The sequence below is a fragment of the Nicotiana tabacum genome, chromosome 5, assembly GCF_000715075.1.
Source record: "Nicotiana tabacum cultivar K326 chromosome 5, ASM71507v2, whole genome shotgun sequence".
Lineage (NCBI taxonomy): Eukaryota > Viridiplantae > Streptophyta > Magnoliopsida > Solanales > Solanaceae > Nicotiana > Nicotiana tabacum.
Genome location: NC_134084.1, coordinates 74,075,670 through 74,099,682, shown reverse-complemented (window position 1 = coordinate 74,099,682; position 24,013 = coordinate 74,075,670). Strand labels below are relative to the sequence as shown.

The window sequence follows — 24,013 nt, the reverse complement described above, 5'->3', positions numbered from 1 at the left end:
GTTTAGCCACCTTCCTTGTAGAGTTTCTCTAACTTCTGATATTGGCCATGCTGTTAATGGAAATGATTATTTGACAATTACATGTCATTGGATAGATGATACTACTTGTATGCAAAAACGTATTATCGCTTTTAGATATGATGAAGATCAGAGTCATATTGCTGCGTTTATAAGTAGTACTATTTGTGAAGTTGTTGAATTTTATAATCTAAAGTAAAAAGTATTGTGTATGTCTTTTGATAATGCTTCTACCAATAATGCCGCAATTTCAATATTAAAACTGCATTTGCAACCACCTCTTGATGAAATTTTTCATGTTAGGTATGCATGTCATGTTTATAATTTAATTGTTAAAAGTGGCCTTGATTTATTTTCAACTGAGATTACTCATGTTAGAAGAGCAGTTGGTGTTATTCAAAGAAATAATAGACAATCTAGAATAAAGGAATTTAAGAATAAGTGTGTCCAGTATAACCTTAAACCCAGATTCATGCCAGACGAAATTGTTACTAGATGAATTATAAATATATATTTTTAAAATGTTGCTACAAATATAGATTCCCAATAACTGAAGTTGCTAATGCGCATTGTACTGATCCAAACTGTATGTTAACAACTAGTACTTGGGAGGTCATTAGTGATGTTGTTAAATTTTTACATAAATTTTATACAGCTACTGTTGAGTTTTCTGGAGCATATTACCCTACTGTTACTATGACTTTAGTACATATAGCTGAAATTTCTTTTCTACTCTCTGAATTTAAGAAGAAAGAAAAATATAAGGATGTTGTTGAAAAAATGCAAGCAAAATTCGAAAAATATTTCTTTCCAATTCCTCCGATTTACTTAATTGGTGCAGTTTTAAATCCTTCTATTAAGATGTCTGATTGTCACCAATAATGAATGCTTTATATACTTATATGGAGATTGGACCAACTGAAACTCCAGATTTATATGTCTTTATGAACAAGCTAAATGATTATTTACAACAATTATATAATTATTATGCAAATGTAATTGATGATGATGCTCGTGTTATAGGCAATGTTAATCCCACTATGCACTGTACCACTTCTGATATTGTGGATGATGAAGAAGGCCTTGATAGTTTTAATATTTTTTCTACATTTTCTAACACTCAAACCAGTAGCAGAAACATTGATGAACTTCAATTCTACTTGCAGAAGCAAAAAGAGCTCCGCACAAAGGAATTTTCACCGTTGGGATGGTGGCATGAGAATGGAAAGCAATTTCCTGTTCTTTTCGCTATGGTTCGGGACGTGCTGAATGTGCCAATTTCTACTGTTGCATCGGAGAGTGCATTTAGCCAAGCAAGACAACAACTTGGAGACACCCGTCACTTATTGAGAAGCAATGTTTTGGAAGTTTTAGTATGTTTCAGAGATTGGATTAGATCGGAATGAAGAAATCAAGGATGTGAAGATGCTGATAGCCTAGAAGACGAGGAACTTGGAGATATATTAACACATGGTAACCCATCCGAATTTAACACTCCAGAAGAAGGTCAATCAGTTCATATTGATTATGAAGAACTTACTAAGGCAATGCAAAACCTTTGAATTTACTTGTTGTTAAAAATGTAAATCTTTTAATTTGTAAGTTTGAATTATGAAATAAATGTAGCACTTGCAACAAGTGCATTTTTTCCCATCTTCCTTGTATTCTTTATGTTAATACTTTGTACTAATATAACCTACAATAGTTATACAAAATTCCAAAAAAAAGTTAAAAATACACTAAACCTGGTCCGGCCCGGCCCCCTCAACCCATAACCCTTACGGTTCAATTTTTACCCGGATGAACCCGAACCCATTAAGAACCAACCCGGAACCAATTCGGAACTGGCCCGGACTGTAACTCGTACGGGTCCAAAAAATAGTGACCCGTCCCGGCCCACCTGTTTAATACCTTTAGTAAAGACCGGTAGTTTTAGTTTACAGAAGACATATGTGGATTGTGGAATATCGTAGGATCGTGAAGTGTAAAAAGTTAAGAAATAGCCATGGGCAAATTATTATGTTAGGTAGAAAATAGGGATGTAATAATGGTAGCTATTCGAATTTTATTGGATTTAAATTTTAAAAATAATTTGGACTATATTAATTTCAAGATATATCAATCCTAGTAATATCGGGGGCTAATAATAGTTGAATTAATTATTTAACTCCTATAGATATGAATTTAATAAATAGGTTCAAACGCAACGGGCTAGCTTTTTAAATTGGATTACAAATAATGAGTTCACCGTGTTAAGACCAAGATGTCATCTTATTCTATAGGACCCGATGATAGGTGGATCTTATTCTAGATTCACCTTGAGAGGTGGGGGTGCCACGCCAACCACAAGTTAGGCAAGAATTTTTACAATCCATGTTGAAATTTTTTACAATATTGACTAAATGTATACGCGTGCTCTTGTTGGAAATTAATTTATTAAAGTTATTCTTATGTTTAGGCTTAGGTTTGAGACTGATTCTAATGAGGAAATTAATTTTTCGTTTGCTCAGTTTCCCTTTTCTTTTATTTTTTTTCTTTTCTCTTTGTTTTTTCTACTTCCTTTATCTTTAGATAGAATATATGGGTCCACCAACTTCTATAGAGAATCAGGTTCGACGATAGTACACATACAAAGCAGAAATTAAATGACAGGAGGAATTTTACGTGGTAAATTTCCAGCTCAACGGGATTAAAAACCACGACCTACCCTTGTAGGATTTCAACTTCACTACTGAGCAACTTTCAGATTACAACCTATGCAACCTAGGAATTAAACTCTTAATTCCGCACTAACTTGTAACACACCTATTACAAGCTACTTTGCAATAACTCTATTACAAAGACTTTGAAACTTGACTAACTCTAGCCAAAACTTAAACATGCAGGTTTAAGGTTTACAAAGGTTTCCTACAGAATACTTCTAAACAAGCTAGATAGGAATTACAATTTGAAGAACTATTACAAATTCACAACTCAACTAAGGACACATAATAACTTGATGTGGGAACTGGTCCGTAGTTGCTTTGTTCTTTGTTCTTGAGGCACTTGAAACTCGCTAGCTGAATAGTCACGCGAGTGAGCTTGAAAGAGATCTCTAAGTATTCAAGTTGTTTTGTTTTACCTCCCTTGAATGCATATATACATGTGTGACATCACCTATAATGATGCAAGCAAGGTAGGTAAAAACATTTCCCTGAAAAGTTGACTCCAGTACTGTTCCTGCACTGTAACGTGTACGGGCAGCAACTTTCCAACTGGAAAGTTGACTACGTACAATCTCCTCGGGAACTGGTAGGGACCTGGTCCCTCAGTTGTTCTTTCCACTTCTAAAAAGTTGAATCATATTCGACGCTGAATCCCAACCCGAGACCTTGTGATCTTGAGGTCTCGTAAATGTATACGCTCCTTATTTGGTTCTGGATAGTAAGTTTGTTAGATCATCAAAACATAAAGTAAAGTACTTATAACCAAAGTACTTGTAACCTATAAATTTCTCCCTTTTTGATGATGATAAATTTATAATTGAAAATCCTAGAAGGAGCCACAAAGTAACCAGATTGTGAACTAAAAAGACCTTAAGTTCCCCCTAAAGCTCTGTATTCTTCCTTACTCAGTACCCTAACTTTTGTGAGTTCCCCCTGAATCTAAACTTTTGTGAGTTCCCCTTGAATCTGTATTTTGTTTTCAGATTATTATTCATTCATGCTCTTATTCATTCATGCATTCATACTGTGTATTATTCAATTAAATCTTTCCCCTTTTGGCATCATAAAAAACACAGAACAGGTTAGCAGCATAAAGAAGTCTAGCATAGCTAAGTCATGCCACTTATATGCTCACAACATGATAAAAGACAGAAGCAAAAGAGCAGCAGTATAGATAGCAAAAAGGAAATCACTTTCAATAACCAAAATTGGACTTTTACAGGCAGGAGCATAATCATTATTTTCATCCAAAGTCTAGAACAAACAAATAACAAGTGCCAGAAATAACAAAACATCACCAAAAACAACTTAAGAAGATAGACACTGGAAATTGGACACTAATGGGACATTCTTTAAGGAACACTAGATGAATGGGGCTTGGAAGAGGAAGCAAGAATCTGGAGGACAAGATCCATGCGAGCATTTGCGGACATTTGCTCATTGAGCAGTCTTTCTTTCAAGTCTTCCACCAGTTTCCTTAGTTCAACATTCTCCTTTGTTAGGCGTGCAACCTCTACGCTGTGACAACCACTAGAACCAGGTACCTCTTACAACTGACTGAGCTGACTCTCAAGAATCGTGTTCCTAGACTTCAACTTTTGGATCTCCTCTGTGGCACTATTCTGAGCATTTATCAGTAGAGAGATTGTGAAAGTGCTTCCAACTCCTCCGACTTTGTCAATACACTCACACTCCTCTTGAGTAGTTTTTGAAAATGATTACTTTTTGCTGCCCACTTTAGCTTGTCCCAGAGGTACTTTGAAAAACTCAAAGACCTTTGTGAGAAGGAACCCAAAAGGTAGCCTAGGATTCCCATTTTTAAGGTTCTCTACCTTCTGCATATGCTCAATCATTATGTCAGGCAAATTGATGGGGGAGAAACTATCCAAGGTTTCTATAAGGAATAAGTCAGCTTTGGATGCAACAGATCTTCTTTCAGCGCGGGAAGCAATACTTTGTTAAGCATCTCAAAGAGCAGTTGATAAACTGGAAGGAGTGCCTTCTTATGCACCTGTTCCCTATGATGTACTGCCTTGTCCTTAACAATGGCATTTCTAAAGTTTGGTATGCAGGCACCTTGAAAAGATGACACTCCTTCGGTAGGAACACCCAAAATTTACCCCAATAAGGTAGAGTCCATCACTATGTACACCCAATTTACCAACACACAGATTTGATCATCATCTAATGTAAAGAGGCTGGTGTAGAAACTCCGCACCTCGTCCTCATACACTATAAGATCCTCAATTGTAAGCAAATTGGTCCAATATTGAGAATCACAAATATCCACTAATTGTCTCATCCCAACACTCTCTAGAATGTCATAGACAAATGTGTGGCCCCACATCACTTTCTGATTCCCCAACTTCCTTTTCTCAGACCTTAAAGTCCACTCACTTTTCCTTTCTTGACGGAACTAGGTTCCTCATCATCATCATCCCTCTTTCTTTTCATTGACTTGCCAACATACTTTTCCTTCTCCACTAACTTGTTCTGTCTATGTTCACTAGATTTCTCCACTTCTTTCTCACCAGACTTGTCACCATGCTCCTTCACTGTCTTGTCACCAGAATTCTTTACCAACTTTTTACTGGAACCAGCAACAACACTCTTGGAAGAACTCTCAGCACCCTTAGAGGTGTGCCTTTCAAATTGAGAGTGAGAGTGCTTCTTCCTCGAAGACTTGTGGTTCAGGGAACTAGGTTTCTCTTTGGTTTCCTCATCCACATCCACTACAGGAACATCTTCTGTTTGTACAACTTTTCCATCTTTGACCAACTTTCTCCTTCTCCGACTCCTTTTACTCTTTTTTTAGGGCAAACTCTAGAGCCTCCTTTTGCTACAACTTTAGTCCTAGCCTTGATAAAACTAGCATAAACCAAATTATATGCGTCATCTTCTTTCTCAAGATTCGTCTCAAGCACCACCATATTTAAAGGCTCAGCATCGAAGCGGGGAGAGGGAGCAGGATCAATACTGGTCTGGGGAGATGACTCTTGACCTGGATCCTCCATAAAGGGATTAGGTTCATTATTTGGGACCCTAGTAGCATTATCTTGTGCCGGTTGTTCAAATTGCAAAATTGCTCCCTCTTCTTCTGTCTCTTCCCTTTGAGGCTCAGACCCTCTTGCACATTCCTCTATGATGACCCCTTATGATGCAATGGAAAACGTATTCTCTATTCCCTTATTTTCTTGTGGTTCCATGGTGATTTCAACAGACGAATGAGTGATACCTACAGAGTCACAACTTGTCATGATAGTCTCAGTTTCTTCATGACTAATCACCAGATCTTCACTCAAGTGCTCAGCCATGGATAGAGTTGAAAGTTCCTGAATGAGGTTCCCTTGTTTACCCTGTTGACTCTGTTTGACTGGTGAGACTGGAGGAGGACAGACATTCTCAAACTTGCTTAGATGAAAAGTGGACTCGGAGTGGGTAGGAGAGGGAGTGAAGTGTGGAAGAGACTCTTCTTTAAGGTTTGGATTAGTGACTGTGTTGGGAGAGAGGTTCACCACTAAACTACTGACCAGTGAGGACTCAATCATAGTGTTGTTTGCCACACTAAAGGTTGCTTGATTTTCAGACATGATGAGATTATTCTCAAAGGACTGTGGATTTAAGAAGAGAGAAGACAAATAGGAATTTTGAGTTTGGAAGAGAAAGGCTTGTGATGTTGATTTAATTATGATGAGGGACCCATTCTGAAATGGCAGCACCCTTTTGGGCTGTGACGTTTTGGCTGAAGAGCCATGACTTTAAAGATACTGTCATGCTGATGATGACGTGACATTGTTTTTTGTCCATTTTAAATTATGTATGAAATAACAAAAAAGCTACTAACCTGCGTTAGAGAACTAGGTTCCCTAATAGGTTTGGCAAGTGAGTTTTCATCCCCTTATTCATCATGCACTGCAGCATCTGCTTTTGTAGTTATCATGCGTGTCTACCTGTAACGGTATATAGGTAAGTTAGACTTAGCCAAAAAATACTTTAGCTAGCTTTTACGTGACTATGACTTTCATAACCAATCATGAGGAACCAGGTTCTCAGTTGGGGTTTATCATCCCCTAGTGCAAGGCGATCATTCTCAGAATGCTTTCTTCCCAGGGATTTTGGTGAAGATGTTTGCAACTTGATCTTCAGCAGTCACTGTATTTGGCCCTCTTGAGTTGGACTCAAGTTCTTCCAATTTGTTGCTTGGTCCACAACACTTTGTTGCTTGGTCCACAACACTTGACCACAGCAAGATGCTGATTAAGCGTATTCTGCTTCAGTTGTTGAGAGTGCCCTTGAATTTTGCTTCCTTGAGCCTCTTGAGACAAGACATGAACTCAGAGACTGTCCCAATTCAGGCAATATTTTCCTATCCATTACTTGGAGGATAGTAAAGAACCAGGTTCTGTGTTCTTCTAAGATATCTCAAAATTTTTACACCACCCTTCAGATGAGAATCCTTTAGATTTGACTAAGACTTTGCACAGAACCCAACTCTGACCATGATGTCTAGTTTACTTAAAATGATATACATGAGTGATTCAATGATGTCTCTATGCAAAAACCCTCTTTCCAACAGCTTGTTTTTCAGTTTCTGTTGTTGTAGACGTGGGGCCCGGTTCCTTGCTGGAATCAATGGGCGTTCTCTACCTCGATCAGTATTTCTGTTCTCTTTTGAGACGAGTATGTCGGGAAGATTCCTCCATCTCTTCTACCATTAGATTTTCAAGGCTGAACCTTCCCATTGTTGAGAACATAACAGTTATACCCAGATATCCTTAATTGAGTCAGCAGCTTTGGTCAAGATGTTTGCAAACCCTTCATCAATTAATATTGACTGTGCCCAATTGTCAAGAGTCCTTTTCTTTTTTTCAACAACTCCATGTGAGGTGGTGTTCTTTGAGCTAAGTGGTTAAGTAGTTCTTCTTTGAATATAACATTCATCCACTTATGGCATTATCCAAACTTGTTTCATGAATTAATCTGATGCAAGCCACGTTTATTTTTATCGGTACCTGGATTTTCTTGACAAAAGCCATAGTTTCTTGAAAGATCTCATCCTTGGTTCTGAAGTGTTGTCTGCCCCTTTTGGGCTTGAATGACGATCTGACACGCTTTCCTTTTACACATGCATTGCACACTTCATGTTACTTGTTACTCAACTTGATCAGACCAGGAACCAGGTTCTTCATATCCAGTTTGTTTAGAGATAGACAGCGTGCAATTCTCCAGTCTTTTGTTCCATGGTTTAGCATTGTCTTCAACAGCTTCCAACCAACTTATATCTCCACTCTGCAGAAGCTCAATCGCAGCAACATAAGTACTCTTGTGTCTTTTGGCTACAACATCACCTCACCAGTCACAGGATTTGAGATTGTGCATATCCTGGACAAACATTCCACCTTATTTCCTTTGACACAAATCTTCCAACTCCTAGAGTGTACCCTTTCTTGCCATTTTAAAAAGGGTACACTCTTTCCTTGCAATGTTTTTAGTGAAGAATTGATTGTATTTCCAGTCTTGTCCTTTAAGCAGCCGTTGTTCATGTGTCATTGTTGGTTGCTTCCCTTCACTGCTCCCTGCACATGGAAATCAAGGGTTAGATTTAGGAACCCAAACAAGTTTTTAGGAATCCAAACAAGTTTGAGTCCCTTGTTATGAGAAAAAGGATGAATGAGTGCTCTCTTAGTCCAAACAGGTAAAATGCGTTTCCTATTTGACGGACCAGGTCCTCTTGTAGTAGTTTCTCTCTCAGCAAAGACTTTATTTCTCTGATAAGATTGAACCCTGGCCATGCAATTTTCCTTGAGGTGCCTATTGTTGCCACAGTGGGTACATAGCCAATTGTTAGGTACAGTAACATACTTGCTTTGAGGGTTGTAGAAAATCTTTTCCCTTTAAAACCTAATCCCCTGCATGTTTTCCCCAGAGTTGGTGTACATGGCAGTGATAACATCCGAGAACCAGGTCCACTTAAGTGATTTCTCAAGATCACTCTTCATTTTCCCTAGTTCTTCTTGAAGCTGTTTGTTTTTCTCAAGTTCAACACACAGACCAGTCTTCGCCAAGTTTAACTCATTTTCAAGCTTAATGCGTGCTTCACTTGCAACTTCCTTTCCCTTTTTAGAGTTTCTAGGCGTATTTACTGTTTTAAATTCCTCAATTGGTTCTTTCAAGTCTACTACCACCACTACTAGGTCATCTCTTTCTTGCTCAATGATAACAACTCTCTCAGTCAAGGTTTCATTTTCTTTACTTGCACACTCAATGGTTTCTTTTAAGTCCACCACAACCACCATTACATCATCTCATTCATGTACTATACTAACAATTTTCTCTTCTAAGGCATTCTTTTCTCTTTTCAGGTTCTCTATTATTTCTTTCAAATCAACTACAACAACTACTAAGTCATCTCTGGTTTGTTCAGCTTCCCCTAGTTCCATAGTTAAAGCATCTTTATCATTGATAAGACTATGGTAAGCATCAATTAGCACATTTGCTAATGACATGAGCTTTTTAGAAGAGTAAGATTTCAGATTTTTTTGAACATCCAAAAAGTTGACCTCATCGTCGTCGCCATCTTCATTGTCATCAGATTGAGCCATTAGAGCAAAGATTGAATCATACTCAGTTGTTTCATTTTCCGCTGCCATCATTGAACTACCACCATGGTCGTCTTCTTTTTCAGATTAGCTGGAAGAGTCTCCTCATGCAGCAAGAGCTTGCTTTACAACGTTGTCAGTATCATTCTTCCTCTTGAGGAGTTTGTCAGGAACCTAGTTCCTCTTGGCTGCTTTGTCAAAGTTGTTATTATATTGATCTTGATTTAGGAGGGGGCAATCCTTGATGAAGTGTCCTGGCTTTCCACATTTATGACAAAGGTCATAATTTCTGGGCTTGCTAGAGCTTCCCCTTTTTGGAATGCCTCCATTCTTGTGAACTATCTTCTGGAACCTTTTTATCAAGTAAGCCATGTCCCTGTCTTCACCACTTGAGTCATTGCTATCCGTCTTGAGGACTAGGTTTTTCTCCTTCTTGGTCTCTCTTCTTTCATTGTCCTTCTTCTTCTTCTTCTTCTTCTTCTTCTTCTTCTTCTTCTTCTTCTTCTTCTTCTTCTTCTTCTTCTTCTTCTTCTTCTTCTTCTTCAATAGGTTTTCAAGTTCCCAACAAGTTCATCCATGGTCAGTGTCTGCAAGTCCTTAGCCTCTGTAATGGCATTAACTTTGCTTTCCCATGAACTGGGCAGTACACTAAGGATTTTTCTGACAAGCTTGTTTCTTGAAATACTTTCACCAAGAGAGTCAAGGTCATTGATGATGGAGGTAAATAGAGTATGCATATCTTGGATGAATTCATCATCTTTCATTCTGAAGAGCTCATATTCTGTTGTGAGCATATCAATCTTGGATTGCTTCATCTGAGTTGTTCCCTCGTGAGCTGTCTGAAGAGCCTCCCATATCTCTTTTGCTGATTGACAAGCCGATATCTATTATATTCATCAAGGCCAATACCACACACAAGAATTTTCTTTGCTCGAAAATTCTTTTTTATGACCTTTCTATCAGTGTCATTGAATTCTTTCTTCGTCTTGGGAATGGCTATAGCTGGATCGCCAAGGTTCTTTGTAGGGACAAAAGGCCCGTCACATATTACATCCCATAACTCAGAGTCTTCAACCATGATGAATTCATGCATCCTAGTTTTCCACCATCCATAATATTGACCGTTGAACCTAGGAGGTCTGTACGTAGACTGGCCTTTTTTAAAGTTTGGAGGAGCAGCCATGGGGATACTTTCTAGGTGTTAACCTGATAGAAAGAACCTGCTCTGATATCAAATGATAGAACATATGGGTCCGCCAACTTCTATAGAGAATCAAGTTCTCCATCAGGTTCGACAATACACACACACAAAGCAGAAATTAAATGACATGAGGAATTTTATGTGGAAAATTTCCAACTCAACGGGATTAAAAATCACGACCTACCCTTGTAGGATTTCAACTTTACTATTGATCAACTTTCAGATTACAACCTATGCAACCTAGGAATTAAACTCTTAATCCCTCACTAACTTGTAACATGCCTATTACAAGCCACTTTGCAATAACTCTATTACAAAGATTTTGAAACTTAACTAACTCTAGCCAAGACTTTTTTTTTAATTGTAATCACTTTTCCATATATATAACATAAGGTACAACAAGGGAGGGGGGAATAAACTTGACCTCCAAACATATGATGAAAGAACACTTGGTTGTCCACACTTGACAACCAAATGGATCCTGAATGCTATGATAGGTTAGACCTATAATGATTACCCGTAAATGATAGATAATTGGATATCCAAAAACAAGCTGAAGTAAGCCTAGGTCAATTATACAAAATTGCACAAGTGATCCTAAATCTACCAAAGTATTAAAATGGATTATCATCTTCCATGTACAAATAATTCTACATCTAATAATAGTGTAGAAATTCCCTATTGATTGAGGCAAAAAACAAGTGAAAATGGAGGGGTCTATCTTCAACTCTACTTTGACATTGAAGAAAGCTAGGTTGATGATAGTTATCAAAAAGACCCAGAGAACTGGGTTGAGTAGTTGTTGCTTGTTACTGTTGACAAAAGGGAATGAGCATTGTCTTGCTTCATTTGTCCAGTAGAGCTTTTGGCCCGGAACTAATTTCTGATTGCTGGAAAAATTGTTGCCATGAGTATGCTTTTGTTGCTAAAAGCATATAGATGAAGAAGGCAAAGTGACTAGGTCTGAGTCCCTAGAAATTTCTTGCTTTGGACTTGAATGGTTGGCAGGTTGTTGTGAGTGTTGTTGTTGCTGCATGAGACTAGGAGAAAGGTTTACAAGGGTTTCCTACAGAATGCTTCTAAACAAGCTAGATAGGAATTACCATTTTGAAGAATTATTACAAAGTCACAACTCAACTAAGGATACACAATAACTCGATATGGGAACTAGTCCGTAGTTGCTTTGTTCTTTGTTTTTGAGGCACTTGAAACTCGCTAGCTGAATAGTCACGTGGGTGAGCTTGAGAGAGATCTCTAAGTGTTCAAGTTGCTTTATTTTACCTCCCTTGAATGCATATATACATGTGCAATAATGCAAGCAAGGTAGGTAAAAAGTCTTCCCGGAAAAGTTAACTCCAGTACTGTTCCTGCACTGTAGCGTGTGCAGACAGCAACTTTCCAACTGGAAAGTTGACTTCGTACAGTCTCATCGGGAACTGGTAGGCACCTGGTCCCTCAGCTGTTCCTTCCATTTCTGAAGAGTTGAATCATATTCCACGTTGAATCCCAACCTAGGACCTTGTGATCTTGAGGTCTTGTAAATGTGTAACAGATTCCTTATCTGGTGTCTGGATTGTAAATTTGTTAGATCATCAAAACATAAAGTAAAGTACTTATAACCAAAGTACTTGTAACCTATCATCTTTCTATCTTTTCCCCCTCTTTAATTTTCCTTTTCCAACCTTTTTCTTCTTTTGTTTGTTTGACAATGACTTTAAAAAGGGAACATATAAAAAAAACATAAAATTATCAAAGTACCATAATCAAAAACCATGGCTCTTAATTCAAAATTCTGCACTTATATAAATAAAAAGTTTACAGGATTATTCTTTTTAAAATTTTGTTAGCTGGTATATTTTATATAAAACGTGCAAGTGTCCTATTGCTTGCAAGGTATAATTTCTTTCTGAAAAACATTGTTTTGCTTGTGCTCCTATAAAATTAGTGCGAAGCAAAAAAATTTAATAAAAAGGGCTTCATTCTTTATTAAACGAAGATTGCTAATTTTTACTAGTGCTGATTTATTTTTTATAAGTTTGAGTTGATTTTTCTATTGAAAATATCGATAAATTTATTAAATCGGCCTGAATGAACTCAAAATAGATCGAACCGAATTGAATCCAACCTATATATACTCACACTCAAACTTTATGGTCAATGTGAGGTATACATTAAAAGAAATGTGGCATCCGCTATATTCAAATCTTGGATCCGCCTCTGCAAACTCGTGCCACCTGTTAAATGATATGACACACCAAGTCAAATGAAAGAGACAATTGGATCAGGTCATACGTCAAAATAACATGGCATGCCAAGTCAAATAAAAAAGCCTACAAAATTGTGTCACGTCTACAAGTGACATTTTATACCAATCAAATATGATTTTGTCATGCTTCAACCTGATTGGTCGGAAAGAGTTTGTTCTTATCGCCATTCTTGTCTCCCATAACTATAAATAGGAGTTTTCATAACTCAGAAAAGGGATCACAATTCATAACAAGAAACAAGAGGGAACTCATGGATCAAACGCTGCAGATTTTTCTAGAAGCTACAAGTATTCAAGCGTTCTAAGGATTAGAAGATCAAGACGAAGGTTCAAGAACAAGTTTCAAGCTCTTGGATCAAAATACATAAATATGAGATCAAGCTGCAATTCCTTGGATTAAAACACGTCACAATCAAATCAAACTTCAAACACTTGGATTAAAATAATATAAAATTCAAGATCAAATTCAAAGACCCTTGAATCTAATTTTAGAAAAGAAAATCAGAGGTTCATAGTTTGATAAATAAGGAATTAAGATTCTAGTATTGAGTATAGCGGCAAAGAGGTTCAAAAGTTTCTTCTAGCACTAGGTGTGTAATATCAGTGCATATATGTTGAGCGTTTTTTTTTACATAGAAACATGTTCAAGGTAATCAAAGTGACACGAGAATAATAGCCACAACATATAGGCAATATAACACTAATATGTTCTTTTGTAATTGCAAAAATAGCATGTTAATAGGTCGAAATAAGTCGCTAAATTCTTCAAAGTTTATACCTTAACATAATCGTTCAGTACAACATTATTTGTTTTTCTCTTTTTCGTTTTCTTTTTTGTGCGCATTAATTCTAGATAATACGAGCTTTTGATTCCTCAGATGGATTTCAGGACCCTGCACAATGCACACTAATGCTTAAAATTGAAGCTCTAACGGTGGTGTCCTATCAATTTTATTACATATCGGAGAAATTCTATGGCAATTTCTCTATCTACCGGAGAACTCTTTCCACAAAATCTTAGACAGACAGGAAAAAATCACCTAATATTTTTTGTTTCTAGCACAGAACACTGTTTCATCCAAGTAGCATGATTAATCTGCAATTTACTTGGTTCATTTCCGTAAGTTACATGTTCCTGTTACGGCTGTCTTCCGGGACGCCACATTAGTTTTCACAACTAAGACAGCAATGGATATCAAAGGTATTTCACTCGTTGATTTATACAACAAGTCTGGTAAGATACACCTTGCAAGTTCTTAACGGATACAAAAATATGCTACATAACCACAACTATATGTCCTATTCATTGTTGATCTACCAGCCAACATAAATTGCCACCGCTATTTGATACTAGGAGCCACTATCAATCTTCCAACAGCCGCCCTGTGTTTTCACATGCAAGGAACTTGCCAATACAGCACGACTGGGCCACACCACTGCACTGTGCAGAGAAAATTTTGGTTTTGAAGGCTCGTGCTATCTAAGAACAGGAGAATCAGGCTGCTGGGGCACATCATTTGAGCTTGAATATCATGTATCTTTTGCTCAATCGATTGGGATATGCAGGATTTCTTGGGCTCGCTCCCCTTCCTGTTCAGTGCCTAATATATGCGACTCCATCAAGTTGGAACGCTATGACCCCCTCACATGTTTTGTCATTGCAGTTTTGAATTATGGCTATGGCAAGCAGAATTCCTGGGGCTATGTTCATGCTGAAAAGGGTCATCACTACAGTGGACAGAACTCAATCTTGGAGAAAAGTTCCAACCGCTAGCATGTTCCAGCTCATGATCAACTGTTCTCATATTGACCTCCTCTTTCAGCTTCATGAAGTACATCGATGACCAGTAATCCTTTGCTAAATTCTTTTTATGTCCACAAGAAAGACGATTGAATAAGAGTAGATGAAATAAAAGAGTAAGACAGGGAAGGAGGGATCGAAGGAGCAGAATTAACGTAATGCTCAGTACCATAGCAATCAAGCAAGTAGTAATAATTTAGAAGGTAAAAGACCAACCAGTTTCATCAGCTGCATCAGTTCACCTAGAGTATTTTTGAAGAGATCAGCGTGGGAGAGATCATTAGAACTCAAAATTTCCTGCCGAATTCTATGAGAAATGTTCACCTCCCTTGGTGCTCCTATAGGTGTTTAATGAGCAAATGCAAGTCAAAAAAGCATCAAATTTAAGCAGAAGCATAATTTCCAGAAACAGAACTAAGTACGAGAATCAAAGTGTATAGTTTACCACGAAAACCCTGAAGAGAAGATGAAATGACCATCAAAGTTGAATCATACAAGAATCGACCATACCTGCAGCTATATACTTCTCTATTATGTGGCGTGCCATGTAAATTCTCCTAACTGGATCTTGAATAGGAATTTTATCAAACTGTTGCACTTCATCATAGAAATGGACACTCTCCCCAGCCAAACAACTACAATGTGAACAATGTTTAAAAAATGGGTCCGTTACTGTGTGGAGGAGAAGTTTCAGCGCTCACAGGGTTGATTACCTGTCTGACAGAGCTTATCATTAGAAAAGATGATCTGATTTCGTCTGTGATTTTCTTTTACTTGTTTCCAAGAATGTCACAAACATTTTACTTTTTTTTAATAATCAATTATGTTAAATCAAGGACAAAAGACAGGACCATGCATCTTCTCTCTTTAATATGATAAGCTGATCCATGTACACAGCACAAAGATATGATGCTATTTTCGCAAAAGGAGAAAGAATAAAACCTGTCTGCAAATTCCATGAAGGACTGCCGGAACCTTCGGTTCAGCAGGAGCTTATCCAAAGGTTCATCTGGATCTATAATGCTTATCGGTTCCCTCTGTAGATGAATCCCACTATCATGTATGCCTAATGCCTGGCTCATTGTCTTGTACTCCTTATGATCCTTCTTCCTCAAGCTCATAAGTGAGATAAGAGGTTGAGAAATTGAGAAAGAGAAGAATGCCAGCACAAGGACACTTGTCTGTTGAAATAACAAGAGAAAGCTGTGGGCAATCCACAAATAATTCTGGCACCCACATATTATTAAAGTAGCACAAGATCAGGAAAATTGTACCATAACCAATAGCAAAAATCTAGAGGCAATTTCTAGCCATGATATATCCTCGCGAACTTCATTCATAACATAAGCAGCCACCCAAATTCCTTGAGACAGAAAACAGACAGTGATATCAGCAAAAAAAAAAAAAAATCTTGGGAAATGTCTAAGACGAAAAATCATTATTGATCTATTATGCTTTGAACTACAAGTGAATGTGGAAGCAGACATAGATGAAAGCCATAAAATATGTATTTGAATAAAGCATGATGTAACAAACACATGAATATTTAAACTAAAAAACAAGTTATGATATTACAGAGCTTACTTTTTATGGCTTCATATATTACTTAAAAAGAAAGAACTACAGAACCTTATAGCAATAATCTCTGAACTATTTAACGATAATCACGAACTTGAGGCCAATCAGATTCCTTTCCATAAGATTTAGTAACTGAGCACCATCACATGACAGAAGGGCAGAGTGGGCAAGCACCTCTGGACATCTACTGGGATATATGTAGCTAGAGACAATACCATGCTTCACGACGTTAGAATATTGTGAAAAATTATCTCCAACCTTTATACAAATGCTTCAGAAGTCCCATGCTCTAGTAGTGCTATCTTGGCACTTGTTGGGTGTTCAGTTCGAAGGCGATTAGTCAGGATCAGGCGTGCATAAGGCTAGAAAAGTGAGTAGTTCTTTGCAGCCAAGTTGACATCATCTGTAGCATCATCGTCTTTCTTTGCATCTTTTTTCAAAGTATGGAAAATACATTTTGCGTGGTACTATTAACAAAGAGGAAACTATGAAGCAACTGTATGATTGCATTTCAACTACCTAAAAACAAGTCCAGGAAGTTGAACATTCGCTGAATGTTGAAAGCAGTATCTAAGCATCCTTGCGTCGGATGCTATGCGCTATTCTAATCTGTAGTTTGAAAAAGCAAGTAAAACATTGCCATAATATATTGTTACTGGATGACTGTCATAAATGTCAGAGATGCAGTGATTGAAAATATTGAGAAATTGTAGGTGTGCATCTGAAGGGGAGCCTTGGCATAACTGGTAAAGTTGTTGCCATGTAACCAGGAGGTCACGGGTTCGAGCCGTGGAAACAGCCTCTTGCAAAAATGCACGGTAAGGCTGCATACGATACACCCTTGTGGTCCGGCCCTTCCCCGGACCCCGCGCATAGAGGGAGCTTAATGCACCGGGCTGCCCTTTGTAGGTGTGCATCTGGTCACATAGAACGGACAGTACATACATGTTTGTGAGCAAGATATCCAAGTCCAACAAAAAAATATCTCTTTATACGCCCCTGTTCCCTGTCCCAGTTTGGTCGCAATTTTTTCCTAATGAGGGTCAATTTGACCAACTTTCGTTGCTCTAATTTTTTTGAAACTAAAATTTAGATATTCCAAAATTACAATAAACGTATAAGTTGCAATTTTCATCATAATGAAGAAAATATATTAAAAGAACAGTGTAGGGGGCATTGTTTGCTCTTGGAGTAAACAAAGTCTTGTCTATAAGCAAGAGATAACCTGCTTCCTTAGAACCAAGCCCAAGCCCCAAAGTCTTGTATTCAAAGCTATAACACAAAATTCGTGTGAATTTACATGACCGAGACATTTGCATCCAGAACTTTGGTTCACATCTACTTATAGCCTGTTTAGCCAAGCCAAGCTTCTGGGAAGTCAAAAGAACTTTTTAAAAAATTTAACATGTTTGGCCAAAAATAAAAAGTGCATGTGCGCAACAACATAAGTAGTTTTTCTGATGTCGCAAAGAAGCTACAAGTTTCTGCTTCTTTCGAGAAGCAGAAGCAAAAATTTGTTTTTTACAAGACAAAATATCCTTACCAAAATATTATATTCATTAAACTGTCTCTCATATAAGCAAAAATTTATTTTTTACAAGACAAAATATCCTTACCAAAAAATTATATTCATCAAACTATCTCTCATATAGCCCATATAGCTCTCAAATATAACCAGAACTCTCTTTTCCTCTTCCCTTTTTTTGGTTTAACTCTATTTATATTGAACAAAAGGTTTAATATATATTCTTATTTTATGTTTTTAATTTTGACTAAATAAAAAACTTAAATAAAAGTCTTTCGTAAAAAATATTTAAAATCATTTCTCTATTTAGATAATACTAACTGTAAAGTGGGTTTTAACCAAATGGTTCATAACCTCCCCTTTGTATTAAAAGAGGTATAAAGCGGCTAACAGTTAACAGACAGATCCTACAGTTGAAGCTTTTGTGGTCTCTGATTCCTACCTCTTATCTGAACCTTGTATATCAAGCTACAATTATTAACAAATCTTTTCTGAGATTTTAGATAAGATTTTATCTGTAACCAACTGGATATCCATGTTTTGGCTTATCACCAACTTGAGGGAAATGCATGAGAAGTAATGTAGATTGTTGTTTCAGTCAAGACGGTCAAATTCATGTAGACGACAGAAAGTCAGCCACTTTAACTAACAGTACACCAGAATTAGATACTTTCCTCCTGTGGTTTTTCCTTGACTGATATTACAAATACTTCATATAGCATTATGCTGGTGCTTCCAATTGGTGTAAGAATATCTTTACTCTTTAGATGCTTGGACCATATTGGGAAAGTGGTTATTCGAGACAACATAACTCAATTTAACTTCATTCCTCAATATGTTGTTTCAACTTTCACCTACCTGAGCACATGAAGTAAGACAAAAGAAGCATGCCAGGAAGAAAGCCAAAAAAAAAATGGATAGAAACAAACCAATGGAAGCTGCAGATACAAGAATTCCTCTCCAAAGGTCTTTGAGTTCATGAAATCTGAATTCCACATGACGCACAGCCCCAGTAAAAGCAATCAAAGCTACAACATATAATGCATGAAGGCCCATAACAGGGATGATCCACACAGTCCCCATGTGACATCGGTAATTTAGAGGCTTTCTTATATGAATAACTACATTAAAGAAACTCTGTATTAATCTCAAAAAGGCTTTCTTACATAAATAACTGTAGCAAATGAAGCTTATAATATCAATAGCAGGGATGTTAAGCGGATTGTCAACATTCAGTTTGAATGAGCTAAAATCAGCAAGTTCTCACTTGGTAATAAAAGTCAAAAAATTTGTTCATACACTTGCGCAAAGTTTTGGCATGACTCAATTGTAAGATAGATAACCAAATAGTAAAACACAAAATTAAATGCATAAAGTAATACAGCTGCGAAAGTGTAGGCAAAAGACAAGGCATACTTCCCATGTGATATCATAATCTATATTATATCCTTTTCAAATTCAAAGAGAGCTATGACCATCGCGGGTCTCATTATTAGAAGCAGACTAAATAAAGTCTTCTGTTTGAATTCATTGAAAGAGCTGCACGAATTGGTTGTTTGTTTCTCTTGATGATTGAATGGATTTTGATTTAACTTTATAAATTTATTGCATGCTTTGTATGTGTATAGGTTTCAGGTGTGAGTTTGGTAATGTGCACGATCGGCATGTTATATTACAATAACATAATTACAAAATATTTGAATATTTAGAATTGCAATAATTGCACATGTTCCATGCACCAAAGATATTATAGATGCCACTTTCCTTGCTTCTCGTGCAGATGCAATATAAGTATGTCAGAACCTTTAAAAAGCAAGCTTATGCTGCCATGAAGAGGTAAGAAATTGAATCTTGTGTTTAATTTATATTGGTATATAGTTAGCAAATTACTGATTTATATTTCTTGTGTTTTTGTTCTCATTGAATGGGATATGCATGTTATCACATGATACAAGAATTTAAACATGTGAATGATACCCTTAAGATTTACTTTGCCCTTTTCTTTTTCCTATCTTTCAATCTTAGATGTGTTAATGTTTAGTTAGTTACTAACTTTTTATGGGACACTATTGTTGTAAACATGTATTTAATAAATAATAATAATAATAATAATAATAATAATAATAATAATAATAATAATAATACAATATTATTAATAGGAAATCAGAAAGAAAATAGAGATAGCGACGATGAGAGGGAGGTCATTAATGAAACTTGATTGTACTTGGAAAAGAACTGCAATTTGAAATAAAAATATGAACGAATATTAATAGGAATCAAATAGGCTCACTACGAGATGAGAGCTGAATCATTAAATAAAACTGACCTTTAGAACCTTAAAATTAGATTGGAAAAACATGCTAAACTGAGCCAAAAAATAAAATTATCCGAGTTTAGATAAGTTGATTGTTTGTATCTTTGAAGAATCGAGGTAAACAAATTTTTGTGTTAAATTTATTTGTTTCCAATATTAGGTCACACATACAACAACCTTCTTAAGATATTCCGAATAAAGTCCCAAGCAATCACAATAAGGTACCATGAGGACTTATGTGGACATGATTTCTTCCATTATTGAGTAAGCTAAAAAAGATTAACATACATGATTTTCAGGATCTACATTTTTTTCTTTAATTTTTGTTGTATAACTACATATTATTCAATAATATTTATGTGATTTTTTAAAATTGTTTATTCATTGATATAGGGTATACGCGCAAAGGGCATACCTTAAAACTAGAGTCTAGAAAAATATATCAATATTTCAAGAAAAGAAACTTTAAAGGAGACTTCTTTATAAAGTTCAACTTGGCGAGTCTTACAGGCAGCACTAGCTATCCACGGCAAGAGAATCAGCGAAAGAAAAATATAGGATCTAATTGGTGGCAGACGTCTCCTGAAAGATCATATAAACAAAAAGTTAAGACAATATTGAAAGAGTTTTTCCACATGGCATGCATTAACAATATATATATATATATATATATATATATATATATATAGAGAGAGAGAGAGAGAGAGGGAGGGAGGGAGGGAGGGAGAGAGAGAGAGAGAGAGAGAGAGAGAGTTGGTATACTAATTTAGAGCAACAATTCATTTCTACAGCTTTTCATTTCTATAGAGTAGGAGTTACGTTCAAGATAATCCATTATTCTGTTTTCCTCTGGAGAGCTGCAGGTGGTTAATATTTGAATTTTCTTTCAGGTAAAGTGGGGTTGGAGACTTGGACTGAGGAGGCTGCACCAATTTACAGTTTTCAATTGATATTGATGAGGCTACTTGTTACATAATCATCACATCAATCACAAAGAATAGCGGTTGCCGGTTATTTCTTAAAGAGGTCAAACTTACTTCACAAATATATAATATAGTTGGAATATCTGTGTAATACGGCAGCTCAACAGCAAACCAAATCCGAGTGGACCTTCAATCCAGACTGAAAGAAAGGAGGATCAAATGTCTTGCAGAATAATCAATCAAGTAAGCACCAGATTAAGGCAAAAGCAAGATATTTGAAGACTAAATCATATTCGGCCACCGTTTGAAGAGTAAATAACCTGCCCAAAGATAGCAAGACCTCCACCAATGTCTCTTTCTGAACTTTAGAAAATTGAGAGCTATCTGCAGAAGCCATATGAATAATACACGGTAATTAAAATATAGTCCCATTAGTGTTTTGGAATATTAAATCAGAGTCTGAAGCATAACACCGCATAAGAAGAAATGAAAAGTTGATACCACAATTGACAACAACAGATTGAAGCTTGCTAGAACTTGAATTGCCACAAGCCAAAAGCTACTGCCTTTGGGCCTCGGAATCTTGTGAATCAGGTATGGTAATGTCGCTTTCAGGAGAAGTCTACAGAGGAAACTCAAGTGGCTAATACCAACATCCTAAGTAATCTAATGGAAATAAAAGCTAAAGCATTGGATGGATATACATACTAATGAAACTTTAAACAATGATTGAGAACATTAATCATAAAAAGCTCCGGCAAAAGGAAAACTAAAGTGGCTTTACTTCAAGAATAAATACGACAAGGTGACTAGCATTCCATGAGCATCTTATATGGTGATGGCACACATGTTTTCTAGTAAACGTTACCTTAAATCTTAATACTAGAACACAATCACACACCTTCTCATGCAAAAAAGCATTAAAACATACGGCTAAATAATAGAAGGAATGAACTTTAAGCCTGGTTTAGACACTCTAAATCTACCAAGCCTCCTTTTCTCGCACCCTTTACAGTGTACAAAAAGATGGAGTGGTTTCCTATTATTTTTCTCAACCCCTTGAGCTTACATCCTACTCTCTATTGTCACCACGCCTCTGGATATGCAAACAATCTTTGAACACATACCACCCCATAATGAAGTAAAGAAGGGGAGAAGACTAGAAAAGTTTAGGCAGAACCGTCCTTATAAAGGGGAGAAAGTTAAGAAAAGAAAATGTTCAGGATGTCGATGAGGAGGGACAGGGGATTAATTCACCAGCCACAGGCCACAGCTCACCTCACCCCTTCTCATTATGCTATATTCCACTTTTTCCCATAATAAACTTTCTTCTTTCATTACTTTTGTTGTTTACTTTTTTATCATTATTAATATTTTACTATGTTAAATATCTTTTGGTATATGACCATTAAATAATACCATCATTTCCATTACACATTCACTACCATTTAAGGGGGAAGAGCAAAATCTCAATCTATTAACAGATACTAGCATTACATCCACAAATATATATAAACAAAAAGAATCGAGGACGTTACAAGGAATCAAATTGGGAAAACCAAAGTCAAAAACCTTAAAGTTGATATTTTTTAAGCACCGTCTTGCCCCGCCACTAGTAAGAGTTTCCCCATCCCTGTCCTGCTAAGACTTCTTGTCCATCACCCCATTGGCATACTAAAATCCGAAAGAGGACAGGTGAAAGCAAGCAGAATAAGACCATAGCAAGCTGTATTTATCTTTCATTTCCATTTCTTCTACCTATTCAGAAGCAATAGATTATGTAAACACCCAAGATTCATATTCTCCTTTCTTCATCCTGCTCGATCAAAATGATCAAAAAGAAAAAAGCAAGTTTGCTTCTTATTCCCGAGTTTGATCTCTTCCATCTCTCTGTCTGGCTCATTGTAACCCATATTGAGTAAACCAAAAAAACGTTCACCACAAAATCCCAATTTTTCCTTGAATTCAGCAGAATCTTCATAACGTTAAAGGAAAAAAAAAATACTACTCCACCTTTCAATTTGTCCAATCGTGCATTCCTATCAGTCAGATACACCAAGGAAACAACAAACCACAAGTATTTAACTTCACAATTTCCAAAACCAGCTAATACCCATTTGAAATGAGCAAAAAAAGAGACAAACTGGACTACGATATACTAACTAAGCTATTTAACGAAAAAAAGCAGATATTTTAGTATATATGTGCTCACATAAACTTAGAGCCTGATGTTTTTGCTAAAAACTTACAAGATCATGGACACTACGGCAATTGAAAGCGCCACATAGTCGCTTGGACACCCTCCTTTGCTAGCACAAGCTGCCATAATTTATTCTCCTATTTGGTTGCTGCCTCTGTTATGCCCATCAATTGTTTGTAGAAATGTCTACCAGAAGAAAAAACTCAATATGTGTTCAGTATTGTGTTTTAAATTCCTGACTATTAAGATGAGATTAGGGGAGTTGCAATAAATCTTTATATTTTTTTCATTTAACTTGTTGAGAAACGCGAGATATTTGTGTTTATGGTAAAGTGAATGAAATAGAAATAAAACGAGAATTCTGTCAATGGCATTTTCAAAGAATTTGTTTACGAGAAAACTACTGACACGAAATGGCCCTTCGACCCAAACTTATTGCATCTAATAGCCCCGAAATATTTATTTTGTATGTTTTTTGTATAATGACAGTCAGTTTTGTATATTTTTTGTATATCCACAATCTATTTTGTATATTTTTTATATAGTAACAGTCTATTTAGTATATATTTTGTATAGTGACAGTCTATTTTATATATATTTTGTATAATGACAGTCTATTGTATATAAATTGTATAGTGGCAGTCTATATAGTATATTTTTGTATAGTGATAGTCTATTTTGTATATATTTTGTATAGTGAGATTCTATTTAGTATATTTTTTGTATAATGACAGCTTATTTTTGTATAGTGACTGTCTATTTTGTATAATTTTTATATAGTGACAGTCTATTTTGTATATATTTTGTAATATATCAATATTCAAATCTATTTTCACCAAAAGAAATACATAAATATCCATGTAAATATATACTAACGGTGGGC

At 36.3% G+C, this 24,013-nt stretch overlaps 1 protein-coding gene across 1 annotated transcript; it reads right to left on the bottom strand.

Annotated features, from left to right (window-relative positions):
* Positions 1 to 13,978: 13,978 nt before the first annotated feature.
* Positions 13,979 to 23,468, bottom strand: LOC107810488 (regulator of G-protein signaling 1). The gene is made up of 11 exons (XM_075253682.1): positions 23,180 to 23,468; positions 21,432 to 21,552; positions 21,251 to 21,314; positions 21,045 to 21,129; positions 20,516 to 20,589; positions 18,623 to 18,814; positions 15,865 to 15,953; positions 15,533 to 15,771; positions 15,101 to 15,225; positions 14,807 to 14,928; positions 13,979 to 14,654 (listed from the first exon to the last, which is right to left on the bottom strand). Exons 1-11 carry the CDS (start codon positions 23,254 to 23,256, stop codon positions 14,445 to 14,447), a joined length of 1,398 nt encoding a protein of 465 aa, XP_075109783.1. The 5' UTR covers positions 23,257 to 23,468; the 3' UTR covers positions 13,979 to 14,444.
* Between the last annotated feature and the right edge of the window lie 545 nt (positions 23,469 to 24,013).